This window comes from Sus scrofa, chromosome 11, assembly GCF_000003025.6.
Source record: "Sus scrofa isolate TJ Tabasco breed Duroc chromosome 11, Sscrofa11.1, whole genome shotgun sequence".
Classification (NCBI taxonomy): Eukaryota; Metazoa; Chordata; class Mammalia; order Artiodactyla; family Suidae; genus Sus; species Sus scrofa.
In genome coordinates, this window is record NC_010453.5 from 8621829 (window position 1) to 8649255 (window position 27427).

The 27427-nt window shown below is 43.9% G+C and overlaps 2 protein-coding genes across 3 annotated transcripts in view; one reads left to right on the plus strand and one right to left on the minus strand.

Annotated features, from left to right (window-relative positions):
- Positions 1-27427, plus strand: part of FRY (FRY microtubule binding protein) — a 246576-nt gene that overhangs the window by 103315 nt on the left and 115834 nt on the right. The window contains 7 exon segments of the mRNA XM_021065177.1: positions 5954-6057; positions 6527-6635; positions 8604-8690; positions 12278-12449; positions 14176-14308; positions 18618-18725; positions 26706-26964. Coding sequence (XP_020920836.1) covers positions 5954-6057; positions 6527-6635; positions 8604-8690; positions 12278-12449; positions 14176-14308; positions 18618-18725; positions 26706-26964 — 972 coding nt within the window.
- Positions 15931-22495, minus strand: LOC106507937. 2 transcript variants are annotated; one of them, XR_002336484.1, is made up of 3 exons: positions 22037-22495; positions 20691-21499; positions 15931-16259 (listed from the first exon to the last, which is right to left on the minus strand). XR_002336484.1 is itself a non-coding variant. In XM_013989770.2 (2 exons), exons 1-2 carry the CDS (start codon positions 22232-22234, stop codon positions 21044-21046), a joined length of 654 nt encoding a protein of 217 aa, XP_013845224.2. In that variant the 5' UTR covers positions 22235-22495; the 3' UTR covers positions 19306-21043. The 2 variants fall into 2 exon arrangements, 1 of the variants encoding a protein (XP_013845224.2); XM_013989770.2 differs by lacking the exon at positions 15931-16259 and having other exon boundaries at positions 19306-21499.

Below are 27427 nucleotides of genomic sequence, written 5' to 3' on the forward strand. Positions count from 1 at the left end.
TTCATTGGGGATATGTAATAAAGTTTCAGATGGGATGCTGCAGACAGGCAGGGATGTAAAAGTTGGGAGTACAAAGTCACCTGTGTCCTTTCTGGAGGTCTGGTACCCCTTTAAGCATGAAAGAGGTGGTTATCAGGCAAAAGAAAGGCAATTTATGAGCAACAAATTTTTGAAATTCACCTCCTCAAGAGTAAAAGATATATAAGAAGATCTTGGATAAGTTACAGTTGGAACAACATTGTATCACACATATTTAGAACTAATCCCAGTCGAGATTCAATGGGATCAGTTAAAAATGTCATAAAGAGACAGAAAACCTTCCAAGCTTCCCAAGAGTCCTTGGCAGGGAAGAAATACCTGAGGAAAAACTAACGTGGCTTCAGGAGTATACTTTGTCTTGAATGGCTTCAGTATTTTGTGGAATTTGGCAACCATGTCATTTCATAAAAGACCATCAGTCCAGCCCTTTGCTCTGCTCACCATCCCTGCACCCCGCTTCCTGCTTCTCCCCCGCCCCCATCCCCTGCACGAGCTTAGTATAATGAACCCAGTGTTTGAACCCTGCACGTTGAATTTGGTAGTCACCTTGGATGTGCTATGCAGAGACAAATCATCAGGGTGGCAGAGTGACAACAAGCAGCACAGAGAAATATGTGTGAGCATGAAGACTCTGCTTTCAAAGCAAACAAGCTCTCAGATTCAATGCTCCTCTAACATCAGTGCCCGGGCTTATCCTCTGCATCAGCTGGTCAGAAGCAGACTGCGTTGGCAACACATTTTATTTATACTTGTTAATTCAGTCAACCATGTAGTAACCATCCACCCTCATAAAGTGGTGAGACACTTACAACAACTTCCCACCACGACCTTGACATCTTTCAGGAACTCCTGGTCAGTGGTGACCAAAAAACTTTTTTTCTTCTATGTATTTTATGATGTCAGAATCTGAACATAGGAAGCGATTTAAAAAAATGAAACATTCCCTTCATATCTATCATAATATATCTAATTCTGAAAAAAGGAAAAATATGTTTTGAAAACTCGACTTAATAGTACTTAGAGTTTTTTGTCGTGAATCCCCATTTATCAATAGTTCTTTGAAAACGTAGAAATAAAGTGTTCATAATAGTTCTGTGCTAGTTTCTTATCCTTGAAAATAGGTGTCATTCGGAGAATCTTTAAATTTCTTTTTCCTTACAGTAATGACTATAATATACCAGTGAGGTCTTGATTCTAAAAACGAAGAAAAAGCCCAAAAAGAAAACTCAAAAGTTAAGAAACCTCTTTATTATATAAACAACAACAGCAGGTCTCATTCATTAGAGATCTCTTATGAGTCAGGCCAGCAGGAGGGCCCTTGTATATATCATCATGGATTATCATGACCATGTCACAGGCTGCCCTGAACTCTTCCTCTGCTTTCGTGAATATTATTTATGTTTTTCTAAGAATCTTGCTCCGGTAGCAATACCGAAGGTGTATCATCTGAGGGTTAGCCATTAGTCAGCCTAGCTTTATCGTGCTAGAAACCCAGAATTAAAAGTGATTCTCCTTTCATCTCTGTCACTACTTGGGCTAGGACTTGAGTGCATTCACTTAGTCAGTTGGCCTGTGACTCTTCACCAGTAACGTACCAGCCACTGCTCTAGGTGCTGGGGATAAGTGGTGAGTGAGATAGTAACATTCTCTGGTCTCGTAAGAGCTTGTAATTTAGTGGAGGAGACGGACAGAAACAAGGAAACAAATAGATGAGAAGAAAAATGTCAGATAGTGATAACGGCTATGAAGAGAATCAAATAGGATCTGATAACAGAATTTTGCACTCAGGAGGGGCAGGGAAGGGGGTACAAGGAAGGTCATTTGATTGGCGTTAAGAATCTCAAAAAAAAAAAAAAAAAGGTTGGTTGCCATACATTTTTTTGATGAAACTTGTCTTCAGCACTTAATATATATTTGTGTAATAATCCCAATGAAGTTAGAAGAGTATTTTTCTCAATGTTTTATATAATAGCAAGAATAATATCTTTATTTTGTAAGGGGAAGCATTAAGTATTAAGGATCCCATAGTTGTTGCCTTAATGCATTAAAATGAATGTTACCATTAAAACAACCGTTATCCCCTTTGCAAATATCACATTTAAATGATACAGTGTTAGCTATTTCAAATGCTAATTTTCAAGAAGTAGTTACCCTTCTTTAATATTAACCTCATTTCTATAAACTGGAGAAAATCAGAGACCACATCAGCTTGGTTTGCTGCTGGATCTGCGCCTTGTGCATAGTAGTAGTTGCTCTGGGAGTTTCCGTCATGGCTCAGTGGAAACAAATCTGACTAGTATCCATGAGGACACAGGTTCCATCCCTGGCCCTGCTCAATGGGTTAGGGATCTGCATTGCCGTGAGCTATGGTGTAGGTTGCAGACATGGCTCAAATAAGTTTCCTCTGTGCACTAACTCATTCAGTCTTCGAATACTCCTGGGAGGGAAGGAGGAGTAGTAGCTGCATTTCACAGGCAGGGAAAATCAGGCCCAGAGAGATTACAGAGGTTCCCTGAGGTTGGCCACACTGCTGATAAATTGCAGAGCATGGGTAGCTTTAAACCCAGGCAGCAGGTGTCTAGAGCCTGCTTTTAACCATTATGTAAGCACATCATAGACATTGGCTGATCCGGAGTGGTGGGAGGAAGGATAATTAGAATTCCTGAATGTTTAAAAACAGTGCACTATTTTAAATGCAACTTTAATAGTTTAGTAGTTTACTTAAAGTTCCTTTATGTAACCAAACCATTCAACAAATTATAAGGTGTATCACTTGTTTTACTAAGAGACAAAAAAAAGAATCCTTTATGTATAAAAGTATGCTTCTAAAAAATTGGGGCTTTTTTCCTCTGGAGCTAGAAAAGGAGTTATAAAGTTTATTTGAACAAATAAATGTACATGAATATCTGAGAAAAACCTAAAAATAGAAAAGAAAACAAAAGCAGTGGCTGGTGGAAGGAAGCCTTACCAGAGAGTAAAACACAGTAAAGCCTCAAAAATTAAAATGATGATTTGTCTTTTTATTTATTTAATTACCTGAAGAGACATATAATAGAATTTTAAAAATCCAGAATGTGGCCAAAACGCGTATAGGAATTTAGGATTTTATAATAGCGGTCACACTACTAAAAAGTTATTTTAAAACTACATAGACATGGAGTCCCCACTGCGGCTCAGCAGATTAAGAGCCTGACTAGTATCCACGGGGATGTGGGTTCGATCCCTGGCCTTGCTCAGTGGGTTAAGCATCCAGCATTGCCACAAGCTGTGGTGTAGGTCACAGATGCGGCTCAAATCTGGCATTGCAGTGGCTGTGGCATAGACCGGCAGTACAGTGCCACTTTGACCCCAGCCTGGGAACTTTCATATGCCCTGAGTGTGGCCCTACCAAAAAAAAAAAAAAAAAAATCCTATATAGACCTAAGAAATCTCTTTCCTAAATTTAAAAAACTACTCCCTATAGTCTTTTCCGTAGTGTTTACATGACTCATCTTTATTCAATAAGTGCTTTAAAGGTAAACTATCTAAATAGTTATGAATTCTTCAAATACCAGTACCCACGTTATCTACACTAAGAATAGAACAGCTGAAACAGCGACATTGTTGGTAAAGGAATAGGAGAGAGAAGTCACATCAAAGCAGAAGACCTAGAAGGAGGTTCCGAGTGACATTTAAAGACTGTTTAGCCAGCATGTATTGATCCCCAGCAGAGGAGTGGCAGGAATTCTGATAGGTGTCGGGGTAGCTAATTCCCCTCCCTTTCAGAGAACCCACCGTGCCTGTGGGAGCTGATGTCTAAACAAGAGCGTGTGTAAAGAGTTGAAAGGCTGTGTGTTTGTGTGAGGGTCGGGGTCTGGGGACCCTCAGCAGGAAATAATTCGCTTTAATGGGATGGCATGCGGGTTGTTGGGGAGGAACGGAGAAGCCTGCACGGGGAGGGAGCCTAGAAGTAGACGATGCAAGAATGGGGTTCACCTGATTGAAAAGGAAATGGAAGGAACACGGACGACCTCGCTGGCATTTGGGGAGCTTGTGGGAGAAAAACAGCACGGGAGGCATTCTCTTCAGGTAGGTTGGAGCCAGGTACTATCTGGTCAAGAGTGCCGTGCCAAGAAATGTTAACTTGATCGCATAGGCATCGGGAAAACCACCAGATCTGTGATTTTTATTTTTTAATTTTTTATTGGAGTAAAGTTGGGCCAATTTCTGCTGTAAAGTGACTCAATATGTATTCTTTTTTTTAAGTATTATTTTCCATTATGTTCTATCCCAAGAGATTGGATATAGTTCCCTGTGCCACACAGTAGGACCTCATTGCCTATCTGTTCTAAAATAATAGCTTACATCTCTTAATCCCAAACTCCCAGTTCATCCCACGTCCTCCCCCTCCCTTTTGGCAACCACGCATCTGTTCTCTATGTCTGTGAGTCTGTTTCTGTTTTGCAGGTAGGTTCACGTGTGCCATGTTTTAGATTCCATGTATGAGTGATATCATACGGTATTTGTCTTTCTCTTTCTAATTTACTTCACTTAGTGTGAGAATCTCTAGGTGCAACCATGTTGCTGCAAATGGCATCATTTCATTCTTTTTTATGGCTGAGTAGTATTCTATTGTGTATATGCACCACAGATTCTTTCTTTATCCATTCATCTGTGGATGGACATTTAGGTTGTTTCTATGTCTTAGCTATTGTGAATATTGCTGCTATGAACATTCAAGTGCATGTGTCATTTTGAATTACAGTTTTGTCCAAATATATGCCCAGGAGTAGGACTGATGGATCGTATGGTTGTTCTGAATATAGTTTTCTGAGGAACCTCCATACAGTTTTCCACAGTGGTTGTACCAATTTACATTCCCACCCAACAGTGCAGGAGGGGTCCCAATCTATAGTTTTTACATAGAAAGGATTATAAAGACTGTAAGGTGGGACACAGGGAGGGATCCACAGAGGGAGAGTGTTTAGGAGGTGACCGAGGCAACCCAGGGGACAAGCCCGAAGCCTGGACTGTTCCAGACGAGGTGGCAAAGGAGAAGATGCCCAGTGAATAACGTATTTTGTAGATAAAGGAAGGAGGGAAGCTGATGAAACTCCTCCCCCGCCCCAGCCTATTGTTAGAGCCATTTTGGTTTCTAGGGTCTAGCATAGCACCTGGCCCCGTGCAGCCGCTCAGATGTTTGTTGAATGAACACTTGAGCAATTGAATGGCCTTGAGTTCGTCGGAATTTTCGTCTGCCCCAGACCCCAGCCTTCCCCGAAACCTCCCCTGAGCCCATCCTCGAGTTTGCTGTAGGTTGCCCCCTTTCCATCTTCTAGCTCCTGCCCCTACCAGTTTTTCATTGTGTCTTTGCATGGACAATTCATTGTCTTTTCCCAACCTTCTCCTCCCTACCCTAGAATGGGAACATCTTAGGGAAAGAATTAACTTGTATCTCCAAGTTCCAGTTCTAGCTCAGGGCCTGCTGTACATCAGTCTCAGTAGGTGTTGGAGGGTAATTAGATGGGGGGAGGGGAGAGGGGGTAGTGAGGCGTTTGGGGAATCAAAGTGATAACCATGTTTGCAAGGGCATAATCAACAGTGGAAAGAACAGATTGGTTCTCCTCTGGGGGTTAGAGGGTCCCTGGGGCTGGAGGAAAAGGCAAATTCAAGTATTCACCTTAGGAAGGAGACAAAGATATGCCTTGCCCAGAACTACTCTCTGGCACCCTCTCAGCCCTTTGGATCCCTCCTTGTAGATTATTCACCTGGTGGGCACCAGGAGGCAGACACTCAGTAAGTCCCAGATGGTGCAGTGCACCTCATAGGCCCCCTGCCACCCACCTGGGACCCTGCATGTCCAGGCCTTCCAAAAAGGATCATCTTTGTACAATACCATTTAATCCCTGATCTTACATCTTGGTTTCTGTTGTAGAATAAAGACCCCAAGATGGCGCGAGTGGCACTGGAGTCTCTGTACAGATTACTTTGGGTTTACATGATTCGAATTAAATGTGAAAGCAACACGGCGACTCAGAGGTAAGGAGCTGCTTGGGTTAGTGGTAAGCCCATCATTGAGTTAATGGTCATAACCAAGTCTCTCAGCCAACGAGGCGGGGTTTTGTTTGTCAGCAACCTCGACTAACCAAAATCGAAGCTCTTCAAAGCTACAGCTTTTAAAAGATCTGAGTCCTAAGGACATTTTCAGGCCTTCCTTGGACCTGGGCTCAGCAATTCCAGCTTCTACCACGACAGCTCAGTTCCCTGGCAGGGCTCCCTTCTCTGCTTTAATAAAGGAAATGGCTATAATTTGCCAACTGCCCTTGGTTGTTCAGAAAACCCTTTCACAGAGTAATTATGCTAATAGCAAAGGGATGACGTGGTTTGTTTTCTTTCTCTGTAGTCTCCCCGATACTTAGATAAGAGGAAGCATCTGTCATTTTCCCTTAAAGTACTGGAGCTCAGCCAATCTTGCTTGTTTTCTCTTTTTTCCCCCCTTATCTTTCAGCCGTCTTATAACCATCATCACAACACTTTTCCCCAAAGGGTCCCGTGGTGTGGTGCCAAGGGATATGCCCCTGAACATCTTCGTGAAAATCATCCAGTTCATCGCCCAGGTAATGGAGAAGCTTTTGGCCCCGAGGGGCTTCTAATTGCCTTTCAGTAGCCACCTCCTTCTTCTGAAGGGCTCACAGACCAAGAGTCCAAAAGGATATCTTAATACGTATAGGCTTTTAAGAATGGTTCTGCAAGCGTTTTCCCACGCAGCTTTTATTTTATGTTATGTCTTGCTTCAACACCATTTATGACGTGGTGTACCCAGTGTTCTCAGCATGTGACCGGAAACGAAGGACTGAGAGAGGTCAAGTGACTCATCGGAGGTCACAGAGCCTATTAGGAAAAGGCTCTCTTGACTCCTCGTCCCTGTTTTTTCCTGCTTCTCTGCTCTAGACTCTTGCAAGTCAGGAGGAAATCGAGCCTGAGGTTTGGAGGAAATCAGAAGCAAACAGTTGAGTGAACTTGGAAGAACAAATAGTAATGCTCTAACTTCCACCCTGTGAAAAAGAAGAATAGGGCTATCAGCAGGCATCAAGCACTTATTCTTTGCCAAAAACGGTTCTAAGCACTCCACACATGCGATTTTACTTAAGAACTGGGTCCAATAAGATTAAACGTGTAGTGTTAGTTTACTATTTAGACACAAGACTTGTACTTTTTAAAACATTAAACGTGTAGTGTTAGTTTACTATTTAGACCCAAGACTTGTACTTTTTAAAACACTTTGTGTGCACATGGTTTTATCCCAGCTTTGACTTCCTTGTGATTTACAGAGAAGCATGAAACGGCAAAGATGATTCTTCCAGGCCAGGCTGAGCCAGCTCCGTGCCCTTAAAGAAGTCCTAAAACGTCTTTATTCTCAGTGTCTTTCTTTCTAAAACGTGAATGAAAATACTTGCCCAGTGTCCCTCAGAGTGTTGTGTGGTAAAGGGACATAATAAGCGTGAAAATACAGCTGAAATGCAGTTGATATTCATATAAAGACGTAAGGGTCAGTGCTGCTTCACAGTCTATTTCATATGTGATCTCTCTCTGTGTCTTTAGTCCCATGAAGCCCCTCTGTAATATTTATACTTAGTTACTTGCTTTGCAGGCAGATAAATTAATGGCACTTTTCTACCTGTAGTTATGTGGCTGAGCATGTGCTTCGATTATTCTGGAATATGTTGTAAAGAATGAACATGTCATATTCTAGTAGCCACTGTCTGACATTAGGGAGGAAGCTTTCTCGTTTAAGTGACCTTAATATGTCCTCTCTGTTGATTACTCATTTCTCTTGCACAATGGTCTGTTCGAATATGAGCCAAAGGATCTGAAATGTTAGAGAATAGGAGAAAATGGCCATTTTTCAGGGGTGCTTCTTTTTTTTTTTTGTCTTTTGTCTTTTTGTCTTTTGTTGTTGTTGTTGCTATTTCTTGGGCCGCTCCCGCGGCATATGGAGGTTCCCAGGCTAGGGGTCGAATCGGAGCTGTAGACTCCGGCCTACGCCAGAGCCACAGCAACTCAGGATCCGAGCCGCGTCTGCAACCTACACCACAGCTCACGGCAACGCCGGATCGTTAACCCACTGAGCAAGGGCAGGAACCGAACCCGCAACCTCATGGTTCCTAGTCGGATTCGTTAACCACTGCGCCACGACGGGAACTCCAGGGGTGCTTCTTAAAACACACGGCGTTTCAAGAAGTTACCAGCATGTGCAGTACAAGCAGGAAGAGTCTGTATTGTGTATCCACTTAGATGCTCAGAGTGTTTTGGTTTTTCATGTTTCAGCCCTCAGTCATTGGTCACTCTACGCTTTAGGGCCTAATGCCATGTATAATAACATCTCCACACACCACCCGAAAACACAAGCAGCTCCCCCAAAGGGTCAGAGGAATGTGGTCCTCCTTCAGGGGTTCCCTGGATGCACAAAACCGGGTGGCCCGTCTCTTCTTTGAGCCGTCACCTGTTTGGTGCATATGACAAAAAAAGACATCTTCCCATTAAAGTAGTATTTTAACACTTTTGCTTTCTCTTTTCCACTCTAGGAGCGTTTAGATTTTGCAATGAAAGAAATCATTTTTGATTTTCTTTGTGTGGGAAAACCAGCCAAAGCTTTCAGTCTCAATCCGGAGGTAAGACTGACCCTTTCGTCTCCTCAGTACAGAACGTGCATCAGCAGGAGCCTACTTTTTGCTTGGCCGCCTCAGGGAACGGGCTCAAGTTCATCTTCCCCCAAAAGTCTTCTGTTTGTTTCTGCCCATGTCATTTGACTACGATAGTACAGATGATGGAATTTCAGACGTCAGAGTCACCCCTGGACCCTGGCTCTCCCCCTTTACTAGCTGTGGGACATTGAACTCTCTGAAGGTCAACCTTTTTGCCAAGAAGAGGGACAAAATGCTTTTCCAGATCACCTCACAGAGTAATTGTGATCGTACAAATTCATAAGCAAAAACAAATTGCACACCATAAAAAAATGTTAAGATTGTTCTTATCATCACCGTGATGCCCTCTGGCTCCTTCATTCTGTCAGTGAGGAGGGAGACGCAGAGCCCAGAGGCTCCAGATAAGCAGTGGGTTAGTAGCAAAAAGAACCCAGCTCTCCTTGCATCATCACGCTTCTTCCCACCACACCCTGCATCCTCTGGTTGGAGCTCAGGTTCCCACGTGGGTAGGGGCAGCCTGAGAAGCCCTCAAATAGGAGTTTCTGGAAGGGCTGCAGCCAGGGGCAGTGGGCCAATGGGAGGGGAGGAACAAAGCCAGGGCAAATTCAAGGCATTTTGGCTGAAGGAAGCCCAGGACCCAGCTAATAGAGTCTTCTCTTGCCTGGGAACCAATGGTTTCAAGCATTTCTGGGAAGAAAGTATAGTCTTTCTAATAAATAGTGCTGAACCTCGACCCATAATTTGCACTGTCAGCAAAAATTAACTCAAAGGGAATCATAAGCCTAAATGTGAGATCCAACATCATAAATCTCCCAGAAGAAAATGTTAAGATAAAATCTCTGTGACCTTGAGGTAGACACAAGTTTCTTAGATAGAATACAAAAAAAAACATAAATTATAAAAGAAACAGCTGATAAATTGAATATCATCAAAATTTAAAAGAATGCACCTTAAAAGATAATGTTAATAAAGTGTAGAGCCAGAAACTGGGAGAAAATATTTGCAAAACATGTACTGACAAAACTCTTCTATGCAGAATATGTAAAGAGCTCTCACGACTCAATAACCCAATTTTTTAAATGGGCAAAATGAAGAGCTTCTTCACCAAAAAAGAGATGCAAATGATCAATAAACCCATGATGTGCAGCATTATTAGCCATGAGGGAAATGCAAGTTAAAACCAGAAGGAGATGTGCTGAGGAGGATACAGAGCAATTGGAACTTTATACTATTTTAGTGAGGATGCAAAAATGGTACAACCTCTTTGGAAAACGATTTGGAAATTTCTTATAATTTGGCATATGATCTCTTGGCATATGATTCAGCCGTTCCACTATCCAAGAGAAATTAAAACATGTCCACAAGAGTTTGTATGAATATTTATAGCAGCTTTATTCGTCATCACTAAAAATGGGAAAGCAGCCTCTGTTCAACAGCTGGCAAATGTCTAAAACTGTGAATCATCAATGCAGTGGAATACTATTCAGCCATAAAAAGGAATAAACTATTGAGGTTGTAAAGCACCCCAAAAGCATAAAGCTAAGTGGAAGAAGCCAGACACAAAAGGCTACAGACTGAGTCTATTTATTATCACTTTCTAGAAAAGGCAAAACTATAGGCAGAAATTAGACAAAGATTGTCAGGTGCTGGGGTTGGAGGAGGGGCTGACTATGGAGAGGCACAGAGGAACTTTTGGGGATGATGGAAATAGTTTATATCTTGACCATGATGGCAGATTCCTGACTATATATGTTTCTCAAAATTTAAAGAACTGTATGACTAAAAGGAGTGTATTCTCTTACATGTGAATCATACCTCAATAAATTGGACGCCAATAGAAAAAAGTAGAGATTCTAACCTACGATAGAAATTTACCAGCAAGAACTTTCTAGGCTTTAATCCTCACCCTTGCCCTGTACGATTGATAGGCATTATTGTCCTCATTTTACAGAAAGAAAGCTGAGACTTCAACTTGGAAAAATTTAATAATTTTTCCAAACCAGACAGATAGTAGAAGGAAAGCTATGATGCAGAGCTATATAAAGCATAAGAAGTCAGCTTGGAAATTAAGTTGAAAATATAAGGGCAACTTAATTATTCCCTTAGTATTATTCAGAGGAAAGGCAAACTAAGAAAACTGGTAAAGACGGCGCATAAAGTACATAACCCACTTGCAAATAATTGAGGCTTGATCATTTACATCAATGCACAGTTTTCCTGTTGGTGCTGCATCTCCTGAATTGAACATTGTATTTCCTTACCCAAAACACTGCTAGATCTTGAGAAAAAAGTCTGCAAGCCTAGAAAACATTTCATGAGAGAATTACTAAAATACATAAGAGGACTGATGACCTTTAATATAGGTGCGTTTTTAATCCTCTTTCCTTTTAGAAAATGGAGAGAGACTATTTCTGAAGGCCATAAAGTCATAAAATACACATTGGATTGGGTGTGGATGGGCCAGAGAAATGCCGACCTCACCGTGGCTGAAATAGCTCTACTCCTTGAAGCTGGAATAAATAGTTTAAAACTAGAAGTCAGTATTCGTTCCTGTCATAAGATGCAATCATGTAGCCTCGATGGTTTGGGCAAACCCGACTTGGAAATAGAGCTTCCCACCGACTAGTTGTGTGGCCTTCGGATTCCTCACCTGACAGACGGGAATAATCACACCTTGTTGGCATGGCTGTTTTCAAGACGAGAGTTCATGGGCAGTTCTGGGTATATTGTAAGAACTCAGTAAATCATAACTGCGTTATCATTGTTAGTACTGGTTATTATTACTACCCGCATCAGGTAGCTGTCTGCTTGGGGAATTTATTACTTGATGGGGTTTGAAAATAGGAGTGTGAATGGTTGGCTCGTGGCTGTTTAAGGAAGTACAGATATTTTACTACCTTCCGACCTTGGGAGACCATCAGTGCCGAGAACAACCATCTTACCCCCACGTTATCTTTCAGAGCTGATGTTATACCTGAGCCCGAGGAAGATAAGGATCTGACCCAGAATGATACTTCTTCGTATAAGCTCATGTGTTTTTCTCCGTGACAGGTTCTGGGGCATTGAATTTTTTTCTATTTTTTTTCAAACGTGTGAATCAAAAGTCCACAACCTGCAGTTGAGAGCAGGTGACTTTTATTGCTACGAGCCACATTCGGAACTCCTGTTTGTTTTCATTCAGTCTTTGTGAAGGAACGCATGTCTTCTTCCAGGAGTCAGAAGAGACTTCTTCTGGCCTCAGTTGCCCTCAGTTGCAGCTGTTCAGAGCATCACTGATCCCCAAGGATCCCCAAACAGAGTGACTGTCACCATCTCAGGCATAGCCTCCAAGTTTGGCGAACCTCCTCCCGGGGGGGTTCTTACGACGCAGCAGCAAATAGTGTCAGAAACTGCATTTTATTTCCGTTGGTCAGGCCTAAACTCTTGTGTCTTTTAAATGACTTTCCCACACAAATCTAGACAGCACGCCATGCGTAACTCCTCTGAAAGGTGGTTTAACTTCGCTATGGCAGCTGGGTTCTCTCTTTTCATCATGAGCATCCTGTATCTTACAGAGAATGAACATTGGTTTACGGGCCTTCCTGGTCATAGCGGACAGCTTGCAGCAGAAGGATGGCGAGCCTCCGATGCCAGTCACGGGAGCTGTTCTCCCTTCAGGAAACACACTGAGAGTGAAGAAAACCTACCTGAGTAAAACACTGACGGAAGAGGAAGCCAAAATGATAGGTGGGTTTCAGAGATGTGTTTGCACAGGGCCTCATGAAGCCTTTCAAAGGACCAGTAGATTCTTCTTTTTTTTTTTTTTTTTTTTTTTTTGTCTTTTTTTTAGGGCTGCACCCGCGGCATATGGAGGTTCCCAGGCTAGGGGTCTCATCAGAGCTACAGATGTCATCCTCCCCCATAGCCACAGCAACGCCAGATCCTTAACCCGCTGAGCAAGGCCAGGGATCGAACCTTCGTCCTCATGGATGCTAGTCAGGTTTGTTACTGCTGAGCCACACTGGGAACTCCACATTTTGCAGTTTAAATAGTAGATATTTATCTATGGTCTTTTGAGACTTCCAGTATTGATTACCTGCAATTTACAGTAAATTTCTGAGACATCTTTTGGTGTCCTTTTGATAGATAATCCTGTTGATAAAGCAACTGTATATATGTATAGTTTCATTCATTCCTTTCCTCATTCATTTCTACAGTTCCTTTTCTTCTTTTTTCTTTTCAGTAAAATTATTTTAATCTCTGTTTGAAACATGCCAAATCTCATACATGCCAGGATATATTATGAGTTTAGCCTACATGAGATTTTTGTCCTTTTAATTTAACCATCTTAAGCCAAAGAGGTGATTTTTTTTTTTTTTTTTTTTGCATTTGTCTTTTTTCCTGAGTTCCCAAAGGTAGAAACCTATTGCAAACTTTGTTAACATAGTTCCTGGAGGCAGTCCTGTCATGGCTCAGCAGTAATGAACCTGACTAGTATCCATGAGGATGCGGGTTCAATCCCTGGCCTCGCTCAGTGGGTTAAGGATCCAGGGTTGTCATGAACTGAGGTGTAGGTCTCAGACACAGCTCAGCTCCTGCGTTGCTGTGGCCATGGCATAAGCCAGCAGCTTACATAACCCCTAGCCTGGGAACTTCCATATTCCGTGGATGTGGCCCTAAAAAAGAAAAAAAAAAAAAAGATAGTTCCTGGATTCCAAAGATCTGAAGTAAACATATGAGGAAACTTTTTCCTTTAAAATGTTTATCTTTAGCCATGCAGTGCTTAAATGAGTTCAAAAAGATTTAATCATGAAAAATAACCATTAACAATTCCTTCATTAAATATAAATTTTAGGCACAAAGCAATTGACTTTACACCTATATTATATTCACAAATGTATGAAATTAATATATATACATATAAAATACATTTTCTGTACATATTTGTCTTCCACTGTATTAATGAAAGCCATGACAATAATATAGCTAAAATACACTGTTTAAAAATTTATGACGTGAAGTCATTTTTTTGCTTTTTCTAAAAAAAAAAAAAATCCACACATGTATTTCAGAGAATAGTATAAAAGTTGTTAAACTCCTAACCCCCAATGAGAATTATCTTTTATTCTCATAATCACTCTTGATGATGTATTTTCTTATGCTAACCAGAAGTACAAAAATCTTAATGTGGACTTTTCTATGTCCTTGTTTATTGTAATTCTCTTGGAAAATATTTCCCTTTAAAAGTATTAGAATTCCTGTGTGTTGAATTTTAAAAGATTACCTGGGTAATATCCAGTATGTCCAGACAGTTTGCTAAGGCTCCTGAAGCTAAGAGATGAAGTTAGACTCTGCTTAGGGAATTTATTGACCCACAGGAAGTTATCAGTACAAACGTATCACAGAGGATGAATAAACCAGGCCTTCAGTCTTGGATAGAGTCAAAGACGTACCTGTAATGCGTGTTTTTCAGGCATGTCATTATATTACTCTCAAGTACGAAAAGCTGTGGACAACATTTTGAGGCACCTTGATAAAGAAGTGGGAAGGTGTATGATGCTAACGAATGTCCAGATGTTAAACAAAGAACCCGAGGACATGATCACGTGAGTATTGGGGGGGCGGGGGGACGGACTAGGGTTTCAATGATGGGTTACGATACCAGCAGAGAGCCTTCCCCTTTATCCTGTGTTTTGTTCAAAGTGACTGGATCACATTGCCATCTGGCAGAAGCAGGCACGACATTGTAAATCAGCTATACTTTAGTTAAAAAAAAAAAAAAAAAAAAGAACCTGCGTTCTAAGAAATGTTAGAGGTAGTTAAAACATACTTTGATAATATTTGACTAACTGTAAAAAGAAGGTCAAACCTGGGATCTGTTGTGGTTATATTTCAAATGTCACTAGGCCAATGCATTAGAAAATAGGCCCACAACTCTTTATAGGTCCACAACTTTTAGAAGCAATGCTTGGCTCCCAAACCCACGTACCAGAGTGACTTCACCGTCTTAGAGACATTCCGTCTTTATGAATCTCAAGTTCACTTGTTTCTAGGGTCAGTTCCTGATGGGTGAGAGTTAGACCTGCTTAAGAGTCTCTCTGCAACCATGTCACAGAAATACTAGATTTTAAGAATGTGTTCATAGCTTAGAATGTAGAAATCAAATGTTCTTCGCCAAGATCCGAGATCTAAACTTGTAACTAGGGCTCTGCATTAGAAATTAACACAATTTGGAGTTCCCGTCGTGGCTCAGTGGTTAACGAATCCGACCAGGAATCATGAGGTAGCAGGCTCAATCCCTGGCCTTGCTCAGTGGGTTAAGGATCTGGCATTGCCATGAACTGTGGTGTAGGTTGCAGACTCGGCAGCTCGGATCCCGCATTGCTGTGACTGTGGTGCAGGCTGGTGGCTACAGCTCCAATTTGACCTCTAGCCTGGGAACCTCCATATGCCATGGGAGCGCCCCAAGAAATGACAAAAAGACCAAAAAAAAAAAAATTAACACAATTTGTATTTGCTACTTTTGATGAGTTATGGCAGGAACCTGGATTAGATTATAACTTGACACTTGCAGAAAGTTTGGACTTGGTTGTAGAACTCTGCATTAAATCGTACTTGGCACCTGTGGCATACATTTCCAAAGATCTAATTAGGTAAATGTCCTTGGTCACTCGGCACATCCAGCTCTAAGACCACAATTAGTTGGAAGGTTGTAACCTGCACAGGGAGGTTCATATGATGGGTGTGTGTTTTTATCACAGTGGTAATATGTCTAAAATGAAGTGCAATGCAACAAAACATGATAAAATAAAGTTAAAAATAGAGAATGATGTTCATTACCTATTTAGCAGGACAGCAAGTTAAAATGAAAAGCTCCTCCTCAGAACTCCCCTTGAAACCTGCAACCATTCCTCGGTTCAGAGTGATTTCTTCCAGACCCTTCCCTGTGTCAACACAAATATATGTATACACGTTATTTTTCAAAACGGAGGTTATGTGATGGATTTTGTCCTCAGCTTTCCCATCATTTGATTTAGATGATATGACAATCATGTTCCTTTAGACTTTTTGACCAAAATGGTGAAAGAATTGAAATTGACCAAAGTGAGTAACATTGAATACCTTGTCTACAGCTCTGGTACTCGGCTCACAAATTGCCCGATTGTCCCTAAACCTTATTTCATGCTCTTTAATATAGTAAAGCAATTTTTAATTTATGCAGAGGCTATAAGAAATGCTTTTAAAACTTAGGCCACGTAATTGCTTCCTCTAAAATTACTCAAGAAATGAAAGACCTTTAAAGGAAAACTATGTTTATAATCCAGTGATCATAAGACAGGGTCAGGATCAAAACAGTATATTCAAAACCAGAAGGGGGTACCAGTTTAAATGTAAACATTTCATTCATATTTTAACAATATCTTCAACTTCTGCTAAGGTGAGTCTTTTTTATTCCTCTTCAACCATCTTGAGAGCCCCCCAAATAGGGCTGGAAGTGGTTTTTGTGCTGGGCTTGCCGGCAGATCACTGAGAGGAAAATCACTCAGGGCTGCATTTCTAAACAGACAAGGAGAAACAGTAGAGAATGATGTAACCATTTAGCAGAAGAGCGTTGAAGCCCACCCCACACATGGCGTATGAACTTGAACATGAAGCATTCTCTTTTGCTCTGTCTCCATTCCTGATCCCTTATCTGCTTTCTGCTGGCAAATAATAGTAATCGTAAATATAATCATACAATATATGTTAATAAAAATGTACGTTATTTGGGCGATTCGCATGCTTCCTATAAAAGCCCAAGGAATAAGGCCTGCAGTCAAAGGAAACCATACCCTAATTCGAGTTTCTAATCTTGGCTTTTGCTTTATCAGCTGGGACGTCTGGCAGGATTTGCCTCATACTTCAGGCCAAGCGGGGTTATCTGTTTTCTGACATAAGAAAATAATCTCAGCTGTTTAAAACATCTGGTGAGCACGTTAGAACAACTCTCTTATACATGAACCATCAGCTCACCAGGCCCTGACTCTGTCCAGCCATGGAGGAGGTCATTTCATGAGACTGAAAACCGCTGTAGAGTGGCCTCCCCTTCAGGCTACGGAAAAGGAGAGAAAAGAATCCTACTGCTTTCCAGAAAAGCAAGGCATTTTAGAAATCGAATATGTATGTTTTGGTTTTCACATCAGCAGTTTTGTATGCATTCCTGACAAACTTACAAACACTTGCGAAGAAGTATTGTCACAGGGCAAAATTCGTATCTGATTATCATCCTTTAGATTTGTTTAAGTTTTACTGAAGTACAGTCAGTCGATTTACGGATGATGGTCCTTTTCTGCAGTGCATCTCATTTTTACATTATAGAGCGCATGGAGTCTGCTTGTGGCACTTCCGTTCTGACATAGTTACTATTCCAAGAAGGAATTACTTCTCTGCTCCTCTGCATGTTCATTGTGTGTTGGAGTCTTAACGATTGTTCATTTGGTGCCAAATTATATATTTATTCTCAGAAGACTAAATCGTCAGAATTTAAACGTGCTGGAGTTCCCGTGGCGGCTCAGTGGTAACAAAGCCAAATGGGGTCCATGGGGACACAGGTTCGATCCCTGGCCTCGCTCAGTGGGTAAAGAATCCCATGTTGCTGTAAGCTGTAGTGTAGCTCAGAGACGCGGCTTGGCTTGGATCTGGCGTTGCTGTGGCTGCAGTGTAGGCCAGCAGCTGCAGCTCTGATTCATCCCCTAGCCTGGGAACTTCCATATGCCACCGGTTCGGCCCTAAAAAGACAAAAAAAAAAAGTAATTTTTTTTTGTCTTTTGCCTTTTCTAGGGTCATTTCCTGCAGCATATGGAGGTTCCCAGGCTTGGGATCTAATCGGAGCTGTAGCCACTGGCCTATACCACAGCCACAGCAATGCAGGATTCGAGCTGCATCTGTGACCTACACCACAGCTCACGGCAATGCCGGATCCTTAACCCACTGAGCAAGGCCAGGGATCGAACCCGCAACTTCATGGTTACTGGTTGGAGTCGTTAACCACTGCGCCACAACAGGACCTCCAAAGAAAAGGAATTTAAACATACGATTATTTTATCCCTTGGGTTATTTGAAAGATTTGATGTGTGGATTAGTTTTTCCCTAAAGGTTATTGATAAAATGCGTGGTTAAGAATCAGTTACCTATTTAAACAAGTCAAAATTGAAATAATTATCACAAAACTTATATTTTCCCTTTAGATTATACAACAGGCTATATAAGACACTTATTACCTTTAGACATACATATTCTCCAGAAAGCAAAAAGAAAAAATCTCCAATGAGGTCGGGACCATCAGTGGAATTTTAAAAATCAGAAATGGGTGCACTATTATACGCATTCCAGGATTTTACTTGAAATTATGGAAGACTTATTTTTGGAAGCACTTAATTTTTTCTGAAAAAAAAAAAGTGGGAAATCTAAGAGGAGAAATATAACTCGTTGGGGAGAGAAGCTTCCAGATGTCATGCTTGTTAGAGGCACCATTCCTTTGACACATTAAAATCTCATTTTAAATTTTGAATTGAAGAGTAAATGCAATGTATTTCTTAAATGTTGATGCATTTAGGTATTTCAATGAATTCAGTGTCTCAGAGCCGCAGTGCACAGGGACCAACCCCATGGAACCCTGTCCAATGGCAGGTACAATACTACTGCCATTGGCAGCTTTCTTTTTAGCTAGATACCTCTGTCTAACTTTTAAATCTGTATAACCTCTCTGAGAACTAGCCAAGCTATAAGGGGCATAAGCATTTAAGAATAAGGAGCGAATACCGGGCAGTGATTCCAAAGGTGTGGATTCTACTCTTTGTTCACATATTTGCTCAATTAAACAATTTTTTTTTCATAACCTTTGACCTATGTTTAAACTTTGTCTTCACATTCTAGGGGTGAGAGAAAGCCGAAAATAGATCTTTTCAGGACCTGCGTTGCTGCTATTCCTCGTCTGCTTCCCGATGGGATGTCGAAACTTGAACTTATTGACTTGCTGGCAAGGTAGGCGACAATTGTTGTGGGCCTTGTCTGACCAAAATTGATTTTAATGCTTTTTATGATGGCTAAAAACCTCAAACCATGACTAAAAATTGACAAACATTTACTATTTCTGGGTCCATCTGGACTGTGCAAGAGGAATAAAGAAAAGCTTTTGTTTGGTCTGGGTTTTTTTCCCATGTTTGAGGGGTTCAAAATTCAATGAGGAGGAGTCTCTGCTGTGGCGCAGTGGGTTAAGAATCCAACTGTAGGAGTTCCCATCGTGGCGCAGTGGTTAACGAATCCGACTAGGAACCATGAGGTTGCGGGTTCGGTCCCTGCCCTTGCTCAGTGGGTTAACGATCCGGTGTTGCCGTGAGCTGTGGTTGTAGGTTGCAGACGTGGCTCGGATCCTGCGTTGCTGTGGCTCTGGCATAGGCCGGTGGCTACAGCTCCGATTCAACCCCTAGCCTGGGAACCTCCATATGCCGCGGGAGCGGCCCAAGAAATAACAACAACAAAGGACAAAAAGACAAAAAAAAAAAAAAAAAAAAAAAAAAAGAATCCAACTGTAATGGCTCAGGTTGCTGCAGAGGCACGGGTTTGATCCCTTGCCTAGCACAGTAGGTTAGAGAATCCAGCATGGCAGCAGATGTGGCTCAGATTCAATCCCTGTCCCAGGAACTCCATATGCCCCGGTTGTAGCCATAAAAAATAATAATAATAAGTAGATACATTCAATGTAGAGGCAAATACATAAGCACATAGGAAACTAACAACCCAAGGCCCGAAACTGCACATTAATGCTACAAAAAATGCAGTACGTGGGAAATCAGAGGGTGGGAGGATGGAGAAGGTGGAACTTGAGCTGCCCTTTGAAGGAAAGAGAGAATCAGAAACGTAAAGGGCGTGACAGGAGGAAAGGCGCAGAGCTGGACAGGAAATGAGGAGATGCGTTGGGCTGGAAAGAGGTTCTTTCAGGACTGATGCCTGGTCTGAGACCTACACAGCCTCAGGGGGCCAAGAAGGTGGGGAACGGGTCCCTAAGCTAATTTCAGCCCCCGAGAATCCTGCCAAAGTCATACATTTATCCGCCTCCCCCTCCTCCGTAAGAAGGCCCAGTCCAGCTCGAACCTAAAGTTCGTTTGCTTTGAGTGAAATATTATTATAAGTCAATCTGATTTTTCTCATGTTGATCTGACATTCTGGTTGACAGGTGTGCGTGTCTTTAACTTAAAAATCCAAAGTTTCTTATTACCTCAATGCCTTTAGAAGGCAAAATCATTAGAAATGGGGTGTATGGAGGGGATAGAATAAGGAAGAACAAAACGCCATCCTTGATTTTCAAAAAAAGCAAGAAAAAAGAGTTTAGAAACCCAGTGATAAAAAGAAATGGGAGTAAGACTAGAGAGAGAGATTTTTCAACTCCCCTTTTCTATTAGCTGAGGCATTTGGACGGCTGGAGTTTTTACGCAGGAGAAAACCATGATAAAAAAGGGCAATTGGGGCTGGTTAATCTGCTAACGGTGGGACAGAGGAAAGGCCAAAGAAGGATAACGGGTATAAATGCTGCCTGGGCGAAAGATGCATGAGGCCGAGCCTCGCTTACTGATACTCTGTAGTCTTGGGAGAGGACCGTCTCATCAACATCCAAAAAATGGCCCAAGCCCTGCCGATCACCCGGTGGCCTCCGGTGGCTCTGAGTGTCCCCATGGGGAGCGCTGTGTCCCAGTGATTGTGGTCCTGATGTGTCCCGCTCTGCACAGCCCGTCTGGACGCCTGTGTTGATCACTTCTGGCCGTCTGTTAATAGCTTTATAGCCACTGTCCAGCCCCACCCGCTTCACTGCTTTCCTTCTTCCCGTGGGCACTAGCCCAGGATGGTGCTGGCTCGTGAGCTTTACGGAACATGCCCTGCTTGCATAACCACTGTGTCAAGCCTTGCCGTTCTCCAGCCACAGCCGTCTACCCTTCCGCCGACGTGTGTTACCTGTAACCTGCCATCTGTTCTTTGCTCTAAGCAGCCACCTCCAGGCCACGGGTCCTTCTTTCTTCTGTTGCATGTCTAGGACATACTGTAAGAAGAAGATAAACTGAAAACAGATTGCATCCTAGGCGTTTGCTGAGGCCCAGCCACCAGAACGTGAGCCTGGAGCGCCTTCATCAGAAATAGGGGCGCAGTGAGCAAAGAGGGAACACAGGCCTGGATCACAAAGGGGCTTCCAGGGCCGGGGGAGGAGAAGATTGACGGAGGAGCAGCAGGTGGATTCCCCGTGGATAATAAACATGGTGATTTGGGAGGCGGGAAGCAGAGGCATAGAGAGATTGAGACGCTATCAAGCATCATCCACGCCAACACGGAGTCTCCCAGGATGATGGCGAAGTCATGGGAGAAATGTGGAGAATGAGGAAGAGCCATGAGACGAGCGCCAGGATTACCCAGAGATGGGAAGGAGCAGCCATGGGCAGCAGCGGGAGGGTGGGACCACAGGCGGGTCCCAGAGGGGGTGCCTGGTGAACGGGTTGGCTGTGGCAGTGAGCACTGCGGGGCCGAAGACCCACCATCCGAGAAGGGGAGGCGCCGGCAGAGTTGCGGAGGAGGTGCCCCCCCCCCCCCGCCGTGGGAGTAAATCCCAAATTTTGCTTCCCTGCTTTGCCATTTTCCTGGCCATGTGATCTTGACACGTCATGTAATTCCTCAGCCTGTCTTCTTCTCTTGGTGAAGCTGGAATAGTACTGCCTGTTTCTTGAGCTGGTTGCCAGGGCTAAAGTGGCAGTAGACACAGCCCTTGGGTTAATCTGAGGGAAAATGTGACAGCAGGGAAAGACGGTCATGGGTTAAACTGAAGAGGAAGGAAAGGTCACTTATTTCCTTGACGTTCTCATTGGCTGGCGATGATTCTGTAACTAAACGCTTTGAAATGCTAAGTGTTTTGAAGGTCATGCAGCCTTCTGCTCGGGTCTCTAATGCTCTCTGGCTGTGAATCTATCAGGGGACCATTAATTGAAGCCACCCCCCTTGGCCATACACAGTATAGCCGCTTGCATGCGTTGTCTCAAAACAGGAGGCCCTGGTAGCGAACCTGATGCTGCCCTGAAGACTCACCTGGAGAATTGGGGAGGGGGCAATAGGAGGGAGGAGATAACCAACCTTCCAGAATCTTCGGTGCTGGAATCCATCTTGGCGGAGCGATGCCCACACCACCAAGAAGGACCCTGGGCCAGACCAAGTATGGGCTGAGCAGGCCAGTTGGCCAGAGACAGAAACTAACCCCATTTGCATCCACCCTGAGACCGAGAGGCCCCTGGCAGAGCGGTCCTCCTGGGCCCCCTCACCCGCTGCTCTCTGCCTGGGCGCTCCTTCCCAATCAAGTCTCTCCCGTGGTGGGCACAGTTCATCTCCGAGTGTGAGACAAGAGCCCCCTTCCTGCAGCAGATCCCCGTGGGAGATGCAGACCTCTGCAGCGGCCCCGACAGCCTCATCCAGCGGCGCCTGGATCTGCAGCCCGGGGTGCCCGGCGGTGGGGAGGGCATTCGGTCAGACGTGATTGGAATGGCAGCGCTATTTATAGCGTGTCGTGTTCCATATCACGTACATTCTCACAAAGCCCCCAGCGCTGGGGACCGGTTTTATGAGGGGGAAGGACAAATAAATAATCCTGAGAGTTGGAGTCTCAGGGCACAGTCAAGAAGATGACTGGCCTTATATGGGAAGCCTGTGAAGAGGCCTTTTTCCCAAGCATCTGAAGCAGCCAGAGGCCCTTCTCCTGGCGGGATCACTGGCCGAGCTGGCCCTCGCACAGGGCTGTTAACCCTGGGAGCCTGAGCCCCTTCCGATCTCAAGGGTGGAGGACAAAAGCGCAGAAATCGAATAGCCATGAATGTGGGTTTCACGTCTTGAGTCGCTTTACTCCCCCGAGGCCAGTCACATGTGGATGCAGTTGCCACCACACCCTGGAGACAGGAGAGCTTCTATGTCAGACTCTTCCCGGCCACATCCACGGTACATTGTTACTGGAGAAGAAACTTCGTTTTCTTCATCATTGACAAAATGAGATCAAAGTTGGTGTGGGTTCCCCGTCCGTCACAGCTCAGTTTCCTGAATAAAAAGTTTCTTTTTAAAAAAAATTTTATTATACTGGATTTACAGTGTTCTGTCAATTGCTGCTGTATAACAAAGGGACCCGGTTATATCTATATTATGTATGTGTGTGTGTGTGTGTGTGTGTGTGTGTATACGTACAGATATATATACACCCATTCTTTTTTTCACATCATCCTCCCCCATGTTCCTTCACAAGTGAGTGGATACAGCTCCCTGTGCTCGACAGCAGGATCTCATAGCTTATCCGCTCCAATTGCAATAGTTTGCATCTGCTAACCCCAGACTCCCAGTCCATCCCTCTCCCTCCGCCTCCCCCCTTTTTTTCCTGAATAAGGAATTTCAAGGATTGGTCCCAGGCGACGGCCCCCAGCCAGTTCAGGGATTGGCTGAATCCCCTTAGGCTTGTATTAGTAAGTTGAACATAACAGTGGTTCACAGAACAAAAGAAGAAGGAGGGCTCCCTTCTCTTCTCGGCTCCTGCCATCTTTTTTTCCTCTCTCCCAAATGCTTCCTGCGCTATCCTTGACCACAGGAAGGACCTTCTCCCCCGACAGGCTCCTGCCCTCTCCTGTACAGGCACAAAGCATTGGCGGTTCCCTATGAACCCTCCTTCCGAAAATTTGTCGTAGGGTTGTGCAAATTAAACATTGCACATAAATCACTTAGCAAAGTGCCTAGAACACAGTAAGCTCTCAGCAAATGTTCGTTATTATTTTTAGGCGTCTTTAAATTTGAATCGCATATTATGCCATGAGGTACAATGCCTTTGCATAGACATCGTGTTAGGAAAGCTGGGCACGTATTCATTCCTATTTTCAGACTAGGCGATTGAACTTCAGAAGAGCAAAGTCAGTTGCCCGAATTTACAGATTTTTTCCTGAAGCCAAATGGAAGTGACAGATGTCATCAGGTTTATGCAAAATGGCAGATGAACACATTTCATGCAGTGTTTCTTTACAAATTGTGGAACTCTCTGAGGTAACACATGCAAAGCTCCACAGTTGTCTGTGGTGTTTGAATAATATTTATCACTTACCATTGAGCATTCATTCGTCAGCCTACATCTGCAGAGTGGAGGGCAGCTGGCTGTGTAGAGCAGCCGAGTGAGAACCATAGACTCGACTCAGCTGCGTATCTTGCTTTAATAAACCACGTCATCTTATTTCTTTAACTGAGCTGCAACTCAAAACCCTGTAAGTAGGTGGAAACTCCGTCTTGAATACCTACAGAGAAGAAATTTCTACCCCTTCTGGTGATCATTCCCGAAGCTAACATCCTTCTTGTCAGCAAGTCTCTGTTCCTGGAAGCCCTTGTCTCCAGCCCTTCACTTCAAAGCCATATCTCCCCCTGCTGCCCTTGGTGACATCAGGAGGCAGCAAGTCCCTCACCTCTGCCTGGCAACGTTGTGTTGATCCTGCCTGAGCCGAGGGGAGGCTGTTCCCCTCAAGGGACCTGTTCTGCTGGTTGGAGTTTGTGAATTGGAAATCACTCCCTTTTCATCCAGGCAACCCTAGCCACAAAATTATTCAGAGCAACTGAGCAGATTCCATCTGAATCTGAGCTCACCTTTACCAAAGGGTTTTTTCATCGAAGTCATTGGTCTCCTCTGGCCAACAAGCAGGTGGCCGTGGTCAAGGTCTGGGGTTTCCCCCTTTTGCCCACATCCTTCCTTACTCGAAACGCCTGCACCGCGCACCCAGCCTGGATCGCTCCAAGTGGGGCCTCGGGCCCGTTGACACTGGCACGTTTCGCCTGTGCAGAATGTCACTGTCTGTTTAAATCAGGCCAGGCTGGTCCATGCCAGCCGCCAGGAGGGGCAGATGTGATGGATGATGGCATTAGTGGTTTCCTTGGGTGTGTTTTACTGCTGCGTCTCCATGGAGTCCTTTTAAGGCCTCTCAACCGTTTTGTGTGTAACCATGTACCTGTGACCCCATTTTCGGCTCCTGGAAACCAGATCAGCTTCTTAGAAATGTTTCCTTGGGTCCCCGGGCTAGCCAGACTTCGTGAGCGACCTTCTCTGAAAGTCTCTGTTGGCTTTCAATTACTGCCACCAAACTCTCACCAGACTGTCTTTTATTAAAATCACAGTTGTTTGTTTTACAGCTAGAACCCGTCCTCCTTTCCTGGTTTCTCGGTGGGGTGGGCCAGCAGGGGCCTGGGGAACGCCCTGTCCTCACCCACTCCTCCCTCGCTCGCTGGACCAGTGAGGCTGCAAATAGGTCAGCCGGCACCACCCGGCGTTCCTGCGCATCCTGCATCCTCAGGAGGGCTGGGCGTCTTTCTCCTTCAACTCTGAGGCCTCTTTTCTTCCATCAGTCAGAATGTTTTTCCTGTTTCCTGTTTTTTGATATTAAATCCCATGTGCTTCACAAGATGATCTGTGATTATCGGGTGAAAATCTCACAAAAGGACAAATGAGAAAGACATGGGAGGAAGAAATTGCGTCGGCCGTGTCTGATGGGCAGCTCCCTGCTCAGACTCTCGAAGGAAAGAGGCGGGGAGGGACTCTGGCCCTTCTCACGGCTTCTTCCCCTTCTCCCTCACCTGCTGCTGCTCAGACCTACCTGGATACATCATTTTCACTCCGTCTCGGTTCCGTGACACCGGCCCTTTTTCTTCCACAAAACATTCCACTTTGTTATCACCCAGGCCTTTTTATTTCCAGCGCTCTCTCCCCTCCCCGGTCCTGTCTCTTCACGCTGCAGGAGTATTTTTGACTGTTTTCACTGGTCAGGCCAGTGAATACCGTTATTTCAGGAGGAGCGATCACCAGAAATAGCATGAGCTACACCACCTTGGGGCTCTCAGAGTTGGTCCTGCCCTGTCGGTTTAAGGTAAAACAGATTCCAGGTTTCAGATTGTGGGTGATGGCCATGTGAGATGAAGAATAGAGTGAATGCCGTGGGAAAACTGACGGTATTGGCCCTTCCTTAAAAGTGTCATTTACATAGGCCATGACGTGTCTTCATTTTGACTTTTGACTCTGAAGATCGGCGCTTGGCTCATTTCATGTGTTCTAGGGCTGCCCTAATAAAACCACACCAACTGCGTGGCTTGAGTAACAGAACTGTATTGTCCCACCATCCCAGAGGCTAGAAGTCCAAGATCAAATGTCATCCAGGTTGCTTCCTTCTGAGTCTGTGAGCGCGAATCTGCTCTGCGCCTCTCTCCTAGCGTCTGGTGGTTTCTGGCATCGTTTGGCCTTCCTTGGCTCACAGAAGCATCACCCTGACCTCTGCCTTTGTCTTTTCATGGCATTCTCCCTGCGTGTTTCTGCCTCTAAATTTCCCCTTCCTAAAAAGGACGCCGGTCATGTGGGTGCCACCCTCCTCCAGCATGACTCCGTCCTAATGTAGCTAATTCCTTCTGCCATGACCCTATCACCACAGAATGTCCCATTCTGAGGTCTTGAGGGCTTGGATTTCAGCAAGTGAACTGGGGAGGAGACACAGTTCCACCCGTAACAAAGCTTTGATTGTTCATTTCCGCTTCTGGAGGGGTTCTTGAGTACTATCCCAAAACGTGGTAAGTGTTGATACTCATTTGTTCTGTAGTTGGTAATGTCTTTTAAAATATTCATGTGCAGCTAAAGGCCATGCGGTATCTTGGATTGCATTCTGAAACAGAAAAAAAGGACATTGATGGAACTCTGGTGAAATCTGAATCTCTCTTTTAGTCAATAGCATTGCACCGTAGCACAGACCTTCTCAGTTTTGATAAAGTGCCAGGGTTGTGTAAGATGTTAACATCAGGGGAGCTGAGTAAAGAATATAATAATATGTCAGGGGAGGGTGGCTCATGTTCACCTACCGAGAGGAGACCCGTGTGTGTTCCTTTAGAGCTCTAGAAGCAAAGCTAATCAAGTAAATGATTTTATTGTCTTTATCCGTCTCCCAGGCTCTCGATTCACATGGACGATGAACTGCGACATATTGCACAGAACTCTCTTCAGGGTCTGCTGGTGGACTTCTCGGACTGGCGGGAAGATGTCCTGTTTGGCTTTACCAACTTCCTGCTCCGGGAAGTAAATGACATGCACCACACACTCCTCGATTCATCCCTCAAGTTACTGCTCCAGCTGCTCACCCAGTGGAAACTGGTCATACAAACTCAAGGCAAAGTTTACGAGCAAGCCAACAAAATCAGAAATTCGGAGGTGATGTTCACCCTCTCCCCACTGATTTATATTCCACATGTATTATGTATGTAAATAGCCGGCAGCCCAGAGAACCTTGGGATTTCTTACCTTCAGCTACCTAGAAACTTTCTCCCTAGTGGTGGCCCTTCATTTTTCCACCCGCCGAAATTGTGACCAAGAAACTGAGCAGGTGGCATGCCACATCATGTTAGATTTACTAATATTAACAAGGCCGTGTAGGGAGTAGAAATGGTTTTCCTTCAGAAAATTGTGATTACCAATCTGTTTGTCAGAGCAAGTAGCCACAGGAAGAGACATAGAGCTAGATATGGATCTAGATATGGATATGAAGCTAGAGTTAGATATGGACAGAGATATGAATATAGAGTTGGACATGGATCTAGAGCTGGACATGGGTATGGATCTAGTTGGATATGGATATAGACTAGATGGATATGGATCTAGAGCTGGATATGGACAT